This window comes from Scardinius erythrophthalmus, assembly GCF_964197995.2.
Source record: "Scardinius erythrophthalmus genome assembly, chromosome: 20".
Lineage (NCBI taxonomy): Eukaryota > Metazoa > Chordata > Actinopteri > Cypriniformes > Leuciscidae > Scardinius > Scardinius erythrophthalmus.
In genome coordinates, this window is record NC_138240.1 from 36,790,723 (window position 1) to 36,804,024 (window position 13,302).

Genomic DNA, 13,302 nt, shown 5'->3' on the forward strand with positions numbered 1-13,302 from the left:
AGACTGCACACTAAAGGAGTCTCGAACTAGACTGCACACTAAAGGAGTCTCGAACTAGACTGCATACTAAAGGAGTCTTGAACTAGACTGCACACTACTGAACTAGACTGCACACTAAAGGAGACTTGAACTAGACTGCACACTAAAGGAGACTTGAACTAGACTGCACACTAAAGGAGACTTGAACTAGACTGCACACTAAAGGAGTCTTGAACTAGACTGCACACTAAATGAGTCTCGAACTAGACTGCACACTAAAGGAGACTCGAACTAGACTGCACACTAAAGGAGTCTTGAACTAGACTGCACACTAAAGGAGACTCGAACTAGACTGCACACTAAAGGAGACTTGAACTAGACTGCACACTAAAGGAGACTTGAACTAGACTGCACACTAAAGGAGACTTGAACTAGACTGCACACTAAAGGAGACTTGAACTAGACTGCACACTAAAGGAGACTTGAACTAGACTGCACACTAAAGGAGACTTGAACTAGACTGCACACTAAATGAGTCTCGAACTAGACTGCACACTAAAGGAGTCTTGAACTAGACTGCACACTAAGGGAGTCTTGAACTAGACTGCACACTAAAGGAGTCTTGAACTAGACTGCACACTAAAGGAGTCTTGAACTAGACTGCACACTAAAGGAGACTTGAACTAGACTGCACACTAAAGGAGACTTGAACTAGACTGCACACTAAAGGAGTCTTGAACTAGACTGCACACTAAAGGAGACTTGAACTAGACTGCACACTAAAGGAGTCTTGAACTAGACTGCACACTAAAGGAGACTTGAACTAGACTGCACACTAAAGGAGTCTCGAACTAGACTGCATACTAAAGGAGTCTTGAACTAGACTGCACACTACTGAACTAGACTGCACACTAAAGGAGACTTGAACTAGACTGCACACTAAAGGAGACTTGAACTAGACTGCACACTAAAGGAGACTTGAACTAGACTGCACACTAAAGGAGTCTTGAACTAGACTGCACACTAAATGAGTCTCGAACTAGACTGCACACTAAAGGAGACTCGAACTAGACTGCACACTAAAGGAGTCTTGAACTAGACTGCACACTAAAGGAGACTCGAACTAGACTGCACACTAAAGGAGACTTGAACTAGACTGCACACTAAAGGAGACTTGAACTAGACTGCACACTAAAGGAGACTCGAACTAGACTGCACACTAAAGGAGACTTGAACTAGACTGCACACTAAAGGAGACTTGAACTAGACTGCACACTAAATGAGTCTCGAACTAGACTGCACACTAAAGGAGACTTGAACTAGACTGCACACTAAAGGAGACTTGAACTAGACTGCACACTAAAGGAGACTTGAACTAGACTGCACACTAAAGGAGACTTGAACTAGACTGCACACTAAAGGAGACTTGAACTAGACTGCACACTAAAGGAGACTTGAACTAGACTGCACACTAAAGGAGACTTGAACTAGACTGCACACTAAAGGAGACTTGAACTAGACTGCACACTAAAGGAGACTTGAACTAGACTGCACACTAAAGGAGTCTCGAACTAGACTGCATACTAAAGGAGTCTTGAACTAGACTGCACACTACTGAACTAGACTGCACACTAAAGGGGTCTTGAACTAGACTGCACACTAAAGGAGTCTTGAACTAGACTGCCCACTAAAGGAGACTTGAACTAGACTGCACACTAAAGGAGACTTGAACTAGACTGCACACTAAAGGAGTCTTGAACTAGACTGCACACTAAAGGAGACTTGAACTAGACTGTACACTAAAGGAGACTTGAACTAGACTGCACACTAAAGGAGTCTTGAACTAGACTGCACACTAAAGGAGTCTTGAACTAGACTGCACACTAAAGGAGTCTTGAACTAGACTGCACACTAAAGGAGTCTTGAACTAGACTGCACACTAAAGGAGTCTTGAACTAGACTGCACACTAAAGGAGTCTTGAACTAGACTGCACACTAAAGGGGTCTTGAACTAGACTGCACACTAAAGGAGTCTTGAACTAGACTGCACACTAAAGGAGACTTGAACTAGACTGCACACTAAAGGAGTCTTGAACTAGACTGTTCACTAAAGGGGTCTTGAACTAGACTGCACACTAAAGGAGACTTGAACTAGACTGCACACTAAAGGAGACTTGAACTAGACTGCACACTAAAGGAGTCTTGAACTAGACTGCACACTAAAGGAGACTTGAACTAGACTGTACACTAAAGGAGACTTGAACTAGACTGCACACTAAAGGAGTCTTGAACTAGACTGCACACTAAATGAGACTTGAACTAGACTGCACACTAAAGGAGACTTGAACTAGACTGCACACTAAATGAGACTTGAACTAGACTGCACACTAAAGGGGTCTTGAACTAGACTGCACACTAAAGGAGACTTGAACTAGACTGCACACTAAAGGAGACTTGAACTAGACTGCACACTAAAGGAGTCTTGAACTAGACTGCACACTAAAGGGGTCTTGAACTAGACTGCACACTAAAGGAGTCTTGAACTAGACTGCACACTAAAGGAGTCTTGAACTAGACTGTTCACTGAAGGAGTCTTGAACTTGACTGTTCACTGAAGGAGTCTTGAACTTGACTGTTCACTGAAGGAGACTTGAACTAGACTGCACACTAAAGGAGACTTGAACTAGACTGCACACTAAAGGAGTCTCGAACTAGACTGCACACTAAAGGAGTCTCGAACTAGACTGCACACTAAAGGAGTCTCGAACTAGACTGCACACTAAAGGAGTCTTGAACTAGACTGTTCACTGAAGGAGTCTTGAACTTGACTGTTCACTGAAGGAGTCTTGAACTTGACTGTTCACTGAAGGAGACTTGAACTTGACTGTTCACTGAAGGAGTCTTGAACTTGACTGTTCACTGAAGGAGTCTTGAACTTGACTGTTCACTGAAGGAGTCTTGAACTTGACTGTTCACTGAAGGAGCTGGACTGTGAGCTGAGGAGGCTCCCAAAAAAAAAAAAAATTGGAGATCAAAAGCACAGACTCACGGAAAATATGTGAGTCAAGCACTGGAGCCAGGCCATTTGGCATACAAACTTGTGATCATACGTTCATGACCACAAGTCGTCTGCAGATGAAATGTTTAGTAGATCATTGTTATATCTGTTAATGCTACTATTAATTTAAAGATTCATCTCACAGAAAATAATCATCTCACATATTCACATCATCTCTACCTGAACATTAAGGCTGTGATAGGACTTCCTATTAACATAATCTGCCTCATGTTCCCCTAGAGCAGTGGAGATTGGAGCAAGACTGCATACATGTTGCAATGACTCTAGGGAATCTATCACAAGATTAACAGAATAATAATAAAGATTTAAAATAATTCTTAACATGTATTGCATTGTATAGTACATTTGTGAAATTTGCTTTTTGAAAAAAAAAAAATGTTTATGTGATGTCACCCTATCAATATATCTTGCCGGCAATTTTATAAAAGCCCTCTATTATGGACATGGTCGATAAATGTCCGGGGAACACTATTAATGAAACTATTCATGTACTCCTGCAGAGCGAGGACCACCTTGCGAATGGTTCGACAAACCCGCTGTGTTTTGCCCGAGCTTCTGTGCGTCACCGTGCAAGAATGTAGGCTACCACTTGCAAAAAAACGCAACGCAATACCATTTGCGGTACAGTAAGTGCATGAATTCGACGTGTTAAATTCTTTATGTGCGGCTCAAGAAGTTCGCAAAGATAAGACATTCCTTCCGCGGAAAATCTGTATCTTTCATACAAGTAACTATCAGTTAAGGCAAGGGGATTTTGTCTGGCTAAAAACTCTTTCTCTACGAAGTGCTCGTCTAACAATTTGCGCTGAGATGTCCACCGGATTTGGAAGAAAAGGTGATTGCAACAGACACGGGGAATAAGTTACGTCACCTATATGTTTCTTTGCTCTCAGCTGATTGGTCAAACTTCAGTCTGAGATCTTGAATCCAGAACATATCCTGCCCCGGAGCAGGTCAGCCGTGCAGCGTAAGATACCATGGCAACGAACACCGATTAAAGCCGAGCTACTTTCATAGTACCTAAAACCCAGGGTTGGCGGAAACTAAGCTGAAACATAGCTGGCTAGCCACCTAAACCGGCTTCATGGTCCCAGGAAAGTCTCAAACACACACACACACACACACACACACACACACACACACACACACATCCAAGGCGATTCACACGTGAATGACGATTTGCACATTACCATTCAAGGATAAACTTGTACATTTTTAACATTCAAAGGTTTTTGTGCACAATTGTATATCTACGAATTGTGTTTTGCATTTGTGAAATGTATTTTATTTAAAAAAAAAATTTTTTTGAATTTTATTTTGCTCATGTGAATTGCTTTTTGTGAATATTTTTTTTCACGCACGTGAATTTTTTTTGTGTGTACGTGAATTAGGTTTCATGCATGTGAAATTGTCTACGCATGTGTGAATCATGTTTTTTGCGTGAATTATAATTGAGACTATTCTGCCTCTATACTGTCCGTCTTCATCTATGTATAGCGTGTGTGAAGTGTATTCTGGTATTATCTCCTGAGTTTTGTTATTAAAATCCTGTTTCCTAATCTACCTCTTCATCGTGTGATTGAATACACAAATACACAGTATCCTGACATTACTGTGTTTCCCAAGGTTTATTACAGATAGTATCTTGATGTCATGATGGTTAGTGTTGTACTGAACACAATATTATTTCTGCCAGTAAATCCGCTGCTGTTTCCGGTCGTGTTTTCATCACTAAAAGTTTTCACACATTCCACACATTTATCATCTAAAGCCAAATCAATCATACATACAGATTTTACATCGGATCACAGTCAAATGCGCCTACAAAAAATAATATTAATAAAAAAAACAAAGTGGTTCTTTAGAATTTTCCGACAATTAAAGATGGTTCTTTAATTCCTTTACAATTTAATAATAATAATCGATAAGGGCAGTAGCTGTAAGATCATATATACAAACATAATTCTGGTTTATAATTCATAATGTCAGAGAAACAGTGATGTGACTGAATGCATATTAAAATTATATTTGTTAAGAAATGTCAATGCTAAGTGAGTATATTTTTCATAATGTACAAGAAATACTACATAACTATTAATAAATGTGCTGACAAGTGATCCCTGAGAGACAAACTTTTGTCACATTGTTTCTCCTGTTTATTCAGGATTATCATGACAGACCCTGAAGAAACTGTGACAAATAAAGAAGAGCAATAAATAAAAAAAACATGTATAAGGGTTTTAAGATATTTTATTTTTTAATATTTGAGTATTTTCATTGTTCTTTTGTGTTTTATCCAGGGCTTTAGCGCTATATCTTAACGTTTCAAAGTTATTTTTTAAAATATTTTGTTAAAATTTTACTTGAAGTTCTGATGTTGTTCTTTGACTTGTTTCAACACACCTTGATCAGAAGCTCCACCCTCTTACAACACTAACCAGGAAGAGACAGACTTGTTATTTCTCTTTCCTGCCATACTGACTTTGTCTCGACAAAAGCAATAAAGAATCAGCGATCAGTGGAGTACGAAGGGGAAAACTTTACAGAACAATTTCAGAAGTTTGTTTCTGAACAAGTTTGTTTCTGATCTTTGTGATTCTCATGGTGATTCATTTTTGAAACAGTCGTTCAGAAAGTGAAAGTAAAGTTTAGATTGCTGGAGCTCACACAGTGAAAATGGCTTCACTAAATGTCTCTGAAGAAGAACTTTCTTGTCCTGTGTGCTGTGAAATCTACAAGGCTCCAGTTATTTTATCCTGTAGTCACAGTTTCTGTAAAGAGTGTCTTCAACAGTTCTGGAGAACAAAGGAATCTCAGGAGTGTCCTGTCTGCAGGAAAAGATCCTCAAGAGATCCTCCTCCAGTTAATCTTGTGTTAAAAAACTTGTGTGAGTCGTTGCTGAAGGAGAGAAATGAGAGGCGTTCATCAGGGTCTGAGGAGATCTGCAGTTTACACAGTGAGAAACTCAAACTCTTCTGTCTGGAGGACAAACAGCCTGTGTGTTTAGTGTGCAGAGATTCAAAACAACATGACAATCATAAATTCAGACCCATCAGTGAAGTGGTTTCATCATATAAGGTAAGACAAATGTTTCTTGATTCACATGTAAAGAATCATAACGAGTCACAAACACAGATCGTTCCGGCTACTAACGTAACCTCAGTTCCCTGAGATCATGAGCACTGCATCAGTAACGATGAGGAAAACTTAGTTTTTCCCTGAATACTGAAGCCTGATTGGTTCACGTCTCTGATTGGCCATGGCACGGCCAATCGCTTGGGCCGTAGACTTAGTGGCACGCAGGGCGAGGCATTGTTGCCAACTTAGCGCCTTTGTCGCTATTTTTAGCGACTTTTCAGACCCCTTTAGCGACATTTTTTCAAAAAAGCGACTAGCGACAAATCTAGCTACTTTTTGGACAAACATCAGTAACCTCCAAATGTTGCCAGCACAGTCCTGCGAGCGCGAGGTTTGCGTTCTCCTTGCCGTCACACACCTCTCTTATGCGTCTTCTGTTCAGTGAATGGCTGAGAGAGGAGCAGCAGCAGCACGGAACAGACGTGAATGAGCAGTGTTGTTTCCACGGACGGACTTATCACTTATTTTTTGTTTTATATTTAAATAATTTAGTTTGACCATTTTATTTTATTACTTGTGCTTATCACTTGTAATACTCACTATCACAATGCTTTAGTTCACCCAATTCCCGAACTCTCTCTTCAGATAATTTTACACATATAAAAAAATAGTCATTCAACAGCTACTCATTCTATTGTCTGACAAAAAAATATAGTAAATGAGAACAGCTTTATTGGACATTCGGCTATATTATATTATGTTATATTATATTATAGTATAGTATGTTCTATAAAAACACAGTATGTGTACATTATTTTAACGAGAAAAAAAACATTAGGCAGGCAGAACGCAAGTAAGCCGCGATGACACCATGAATATGCAAATTGACGTATGACGTCATCTAGCGACATTTAGCGACTTTTAGGGGAGGCGTTAGCTACTTTCCTTTGAAAATAGTTGGCAACACTGGGGCGAGGTCGGCGAGGCACAGCTCTTTGAAGGCCGTCGGGTCAAGACCAGTTTCATCCATGGTGCAGAGAAGGTTGGCCTGGTAGACTTTAAGGACCGCCATTGTATGAGGGGCAGATCCAGCTTGACCATTCGCTGCATACTCTCTGACCGCGAGGGCAGATCTAGCTCTGCACGGCTTAGAGGGATGGGCAGCTTTAGTCAGAGGTGTGCGGCGACGGTCTCTCCCAATGGGGGGCGCTTGGTGTATCCTTTTTCCTTTGTGCCGTCAACAAAGGTGAAGGCAGACGAAGAGGAATAGTGGACGCTTGATGAGCAGGGAGCATGCCATGACTTATTCAGTTCTTCGTGGACTTCTAGGAATAATGGAGCTGCAGGACCGACCTATCCAAGTCCAACTTACTCTATAAAATCATGTCTGCATTTGTGATCGTACTCTATACTGCTCAAAACTTGCATTTGAATAGTCAGTAGCAAATTATTAAAATATGAAAACATACTTACAGGCTGTGTCTGTGAGTCAGAAGCGCCAGACTGTACTAGCAAAGATGGAATTGCCCACTTTCTAGAATCAGCCTTTCTGCACAGTCGGCCTTGTACTCTCGCAGGTTCTGGAAACAGTCCTCCGAAAAATGCGCAGCACACAGTCGGATATTTTGGTTGTACTTTTCTGGAGCAGTGTTGTAAGTAAAGCTTAACCACTGTTTTCTAATGTTGTCCTCTTTTGGAAGGCCAAACAAAGTAGTTTCACAGCATCTCCACGACATGCCGGCGCCGGCTGCAACAATAATACAGCGAGAATAAAAGTTGCACCTTCTTTTTTTGCGTATACATCTGGGCGGTGTTATGAAACTCTGCGCACACACACTGACGTAGATTTGTGGCGGCGTGCTTGAATGAAGCATTATAGGAAGGTGTGGCTGAGCCTTAACTTTTACAAAGAATATCTCTTTGAGTTTGAGACTTTGAGCTTTGTAACACTGCAGATCTTAAACAGCCACTAAAGAAAAAGAAAAACAAGAAATCGCATCATATGACCCTTTCAATAATGATATGTTCTGCTAAAGAGTTGGATAGCTGCAGAGGAAAAGTACAGAGCTGCAGGTGTCGACGTGTACAGGTGCACAGACGTGAACCAATCAGGCTTCAGTATTCAGTGTTGATCTGATTGAACAGGGCTGCAGTGATCAGGACTGGTTGTGTTTAGTCCAGCTGAACTACATTATAAATGCAGTTTCATAGATCTGAGGAATTAGTAACTACGGGGGAAAATACATTTTCACGCCGGCCCATTTGGTATTGGATAATTTTGACAAAACATTGTCATTTACAAACTGTTCTTTGTGTTTACTCAGGTTGCAATTTCTGAATCAATTTAGTATGAGATGTACACAAAAACAGAAGAAATCAGGATGGGGGCAAATACTTTTTCACTGCATTATATGATCATATCACTGTATTGTCTTCTCTTCACTGTAATCTGGTGTTTTAATGTATTTTTGTTAAATTCTAGGAGGAGCTCAATACAGCACTGAAGTCCTTACAAGAGAAACTTCAACGCAATGAAAAAATGAAAGCAGAGTTTGAGAAAACAGTTCAACACATCAAGGTGAGGAAACAGAAATGAGAGTAATTTTCATTACAGCTGTTGGATCACTATATACAGTTATGATCTGATATAATGGATAACAGTTTATTATTTCTGTAAATGACTAGCAGCAATCTGCATCTGGACCCGTTTTATGTCGGGTATCCGAGTTTATCTTGGATATTAATGATGTGTGTCGATTGAGATGATTGAAGTGAATGTGCTTTGATTTCAGTCTCAAGCTGAGCACACAGAGCGTCAGATTAAACAGCAGTTTGAGAAGCTTCATCAGTTTCTCAGAGATGAAGAAGAAGCTACAGTCACTGCACTGAGGGAGGAAGAGGAGCAGAAGAAGCAGAGGATGAAGGAGAAGCTGGAGGAGATGAACACACACATCTCAGCTCTTTCACACACAATCAAAGACATGGAGGAGATGATGAAAGCCAATGACGTCTGCTTTCTGAAGGTCTGATTTCAGATCATTGGTTGATTGATTGATGATTGATTGAGTTCTTGATGATAAATGGTGTGTTTGTTCTGCAGGAGTTTCCAGTCTCAATGGAAAGGTGAGTGATCTGCTCCTGTCTCTGGTCTCTCTGGTTCTGATCCAAAGCCACTGCAGTTCTGACTCCTGAATGTTCTTCCAGAGTCCAGAGCTCACAGCCGGATCCACAGATGGCTTCTGGAGCTTTGATTCATGTGCCACGATACTTGGGCAACCTGCCGTTCAGAGTCTGGAAGAAGATGCAGGACATCGTCCAAAACAGTGAGTCTGACAGCAGGAGATCTGAGCTGGACATGATGGATGGAGAGTTAGAGGCTCTTCATGACAGAGATAGATAGATATAGAATATATATAATAATAATAATAAACTCGGGATAATAAATTAATTCGGAACTGGGCAGATGCTAACATAATTAACATGTTGCTAACATTATGCTAACATGATTATCATTTTGCAAGCATGCCTTTAACAAAATGCTTGGGGGGGGTTTGGGGGGTTGTACTGATGACGTGCCAGTGCTGGTAAATCACAACTTAAAACATGTTTTCATAAAAATATTAAGATTGAACATGGGCATTATAAAAATTCTACAGTAGCCTATTGAAGGATGCAATCATTTACTTTAGTTAAGTTGTTTATTGGCCTCACATAGGCACTATATTTCTATTATTAAATAGATCTCTCTTATTATAATAATGCTTATGTGTCTGACTGTACACCTTAACCGTAATAAACAAATCGTTAACACTTTACAATAAGGTTCATTAGTTAACTGCATTAATTAACATTAACTAATAATGAACTGCACTTATACAGCATTTGTTTATCTTTGTTAATGTTAATTTCCACATTTACTAATACTTTATTAAAATCTTGTAAATATTAGTTAATGCACTGTGAACTAACATGAACAAACAATGAACAGCTTTATTTCTATTAACTAATATTAACAAAGATTAATACTGTAACAAATGTATTACTCATTGTTAGTTCATGTTAGTTAATAATACACTAACCCTAATGTTTAATAAATGAACCTTATTGTAAAGTGTTACCAACCAATCATATCATAACATGATTCATTTACATTTTTTACATTATTTCTTAACAAACAGGCAGCCTATGAATTCTAATGTAATCAATCAGAAAAGTATTGAGGTCATTACACTATCTGCCTCAGGAGATGACTGAGGTATGAAGAACTGTGAGATGGTGCTTTGATTTCTGTGACCTCTCCCGAGGCATGCTGTCGCACATCTGACCAGCCACCGTGCGCAACAGAGAACACTCGCTGACAAATTGTGCAATTGGCTTTATATTCATTTACGCTGACACTTTCAAGCCAAGTATTTGATTCCTACCACTCTCGTCTGTACTTTTGCATCCGCTTTCGTTTCAGCACTGGACGCGGGGGGGGGTATCTGGAGCAGCCTCCGCCATTCTTTCATATCGACTCTCTGCCAAGAGACCCGCCCTCCTCTGACTCTGATTGGCCGTGACCCTGAAACAAACCAAATCAATCCAACGATGGCAGCAGCGAGTATTACCCAATCAGGGGCAGAATAGGACGAGTCTTCACAGAATGCCGGTGGGATGATTTGCATGAGAGATGCTGCACTGAAAACAACTCCGAAAATACGGGACAAACCCCGTCCCGTATTGATTCAAAACGGGACGCGCTATTTTATTCTCAAATACGGGACGATTCCGTATTTTAAGGGACGGGTGGCAACCCTATCTACAATGTTCTGGTGCAGAGATATAGGTCTTGCTGAACAGTTGCTAGGGTGCTCTGTTTAGTTGCTAGGGAGTGGCTTGGCAGCTGCCAATGATGTTACTTCAAAGGCTGCTTGCCAGTATGAATGATATAAACCAACTGCAACTCACAGTTCAGATTAGAAGATATCCCTCTTTGGATTTGGGTTGCTAGGGTGCTCGACAATGGTTGCTAGGGCGTGGCTAGGAAGTGTTGAAGGTGATTCATGATTGTCTGAGCCCACCCTCATGTTTCTATAACACTTCTATCAAAAGATATTCCTTCTGATCTCTTTGAATGGAAGTCTATGGGATTAGTTTGCTAGGGTGCTTTAAATGGTTGCTAGGGTGTTGCTAGGGTGTATAACAATAGTGATACTTTGCCTTTGGCACCACTAATGATTTGCCTTCACTAATAATAATAATAATTTATCAAGTAATAAGTCAAACACAACAGACAGTCATAATAAACTAATTTAAAACAAAACACAGACTATAAGAGCCAATAAAATGAAGATGATCAGATGCTGAAGATCAGACACACACTTACAGTTCTTCATCTACAGCATAAATCTGAACAGATCTCATTGATTTATTGTTATTTAACTTTCCCAAAGTATCAGTTTCTCTTGATGGACACAAATGTCTGAATCTCATATTTAATGTTTGTAGTTGATGCCTTTAAACGCTGATGATAAAAACGAGTGTGAAACTAATAACAGCACTGACAGTGATCAGAGGAAAATGTGTTTGATCAACAGGACGAGTGTCATAATTCATAATAATCTGTGTTGGGTTCACTCTTGATCATTATATGAAGATCAGAATAAAAGCATCTGTTGATTGTGTCTCATCAGCTCCTGTGATTCTGGATCCAAACACTGCAGATCCACGTCTCGTCCTGTCTGATGATCTGACCAGTGTGAGAAACAGCGGGAACTATCATCCTGTTCCTGATAATCCAGAGAGATTTGACGGTTATTACTGTGTTCTGGGTTCAGAGGGTTTTAACTCAGGAACACACTGCTGGGATGTGGAGGTTAAAGAGAGTTTATGGTGGAGACTTGGAGTAACTACAGCATCAAACCAGAGGAAGGGATTGGGATTCTTCAACACTGATGTCTGGAGTGTGGAGTATGATCAGTTCGGATTGTTTATGCTTTCAGGTTCTGGTTTTCGTGTTGAACAGAAGCTTGATCGTGTGAGAGTGAATCTGGACTATGACGGAGGAACGGTGTCGTTCTCTGATCCTGTAACTAACACACATCTACACACATTCACAACCACCTTCACTCACACATTCTTTCCATTCTTCTGTTGTTATCCCTCTCTGAGGCTCTTACCGGTCAATAGTCAGTAAACGTCACTCCTGTAGATCTGGATCTTCCTGCTTTCATCATGTTTCCAATATTTAATCTATATCACATGAGTAAGAGTGCTGTTGATCTGAGTATCAGTATGGTGGCTGTGATTGGGCCGTGATGATCACATGACTGATATCCAGCACTACAGCAACACTCAGATCAATAAACAAGAAGTTTTCATTTATATTCCACTTCACACAATTAGACGATTAGAGACCGTTTTAGCATTCATGTTTTCAGGATAATTGACATTTACCCGATTATTTCAGTCAATGTGTGTTTATTAATTTCTAACTTTTTTGCATCATAATTATATATGATTATATATCATATTTTTTTTCTTGTATTACATCAAATCACTGAAGCAGTAAATTCTGCACATTCTCAGTGTTTGTTCAACATGAGACTAAATGAATAATTATTTCAGTTATAGAGGAGAAATGATCATTTGTTAAATGGAATAAATGATGTAAAAGGTTCTTGCTGATAATCTTGTGTTTTAAATAAATAAATAATATGTGATTATGTGATTTAATGCTCAGAGTGAAAGATTAAATGTTTGGGATGATAATTAGGGTTTAAGTCGTGGAAACAATACTTTACAGACGTAACATGTTTATTTTACCTTTCTTTCTGCCTTTATTGGAAACTCCTTCAGTCTTCCTTCGTTTGACAGACGCACACAACATTTGAAGTTAAATGGAAAAAGATTTGATGATCTATAATCAAAAAATGATCGATTTATCATTTCCATGTCGGTAAACATTTTGATGCACTAAACCTTTTTTTGCCAACAATCTTTACTGGAAACATAAATCTAATATTCGATGTAAATCCACTTTGACACTTTAGTTGACTCATAAGATAATAAGCTCAAGAATTATTCCATCTATGTATTTTTTCTAACATATTGTCTTAAATTAGCTATATGGCAGTTTGTTCTGTGAAGTATTTCTGCATTCCAGTATTATAATTTCTTAAAAA

At 39.5% G+C, this 13,302-nt stretch overlaps 1 protein-coding gene across 1 annotated transcript; it reads left to right on the forward strand.

The window, feature by feature from the left end:
• Positions 1-5,497: 5,497 nt before the first annotated feature.
• LOC308680501 (E3 ubiquitin-protein ligase TRIM39-like) lies at positions 5,498-12,847 on the forward strand. The gene is made up of 6 exons (XM_081348637.1): positions 5,498-6,136; positions 8,619-8,714; positions 8,929-9,159; positions 9,237-9,259; positions 9,341-9,459; positions 11,812-12,847. Exons 1-6 carry the CDS (start codon positions 5,735-5,737, stop codon positions 12,312-12,314), a joined length of 1,374 nt encoding a protein of 457 aa, XP_081204763.1. The 5' UTR covers positions 5,498-5,734; the 3' UTR covers positions 12,315-12,847.
• The last annotated feature ends 455 nt before the right edge of the window (positions 12,848-13,302 follow it).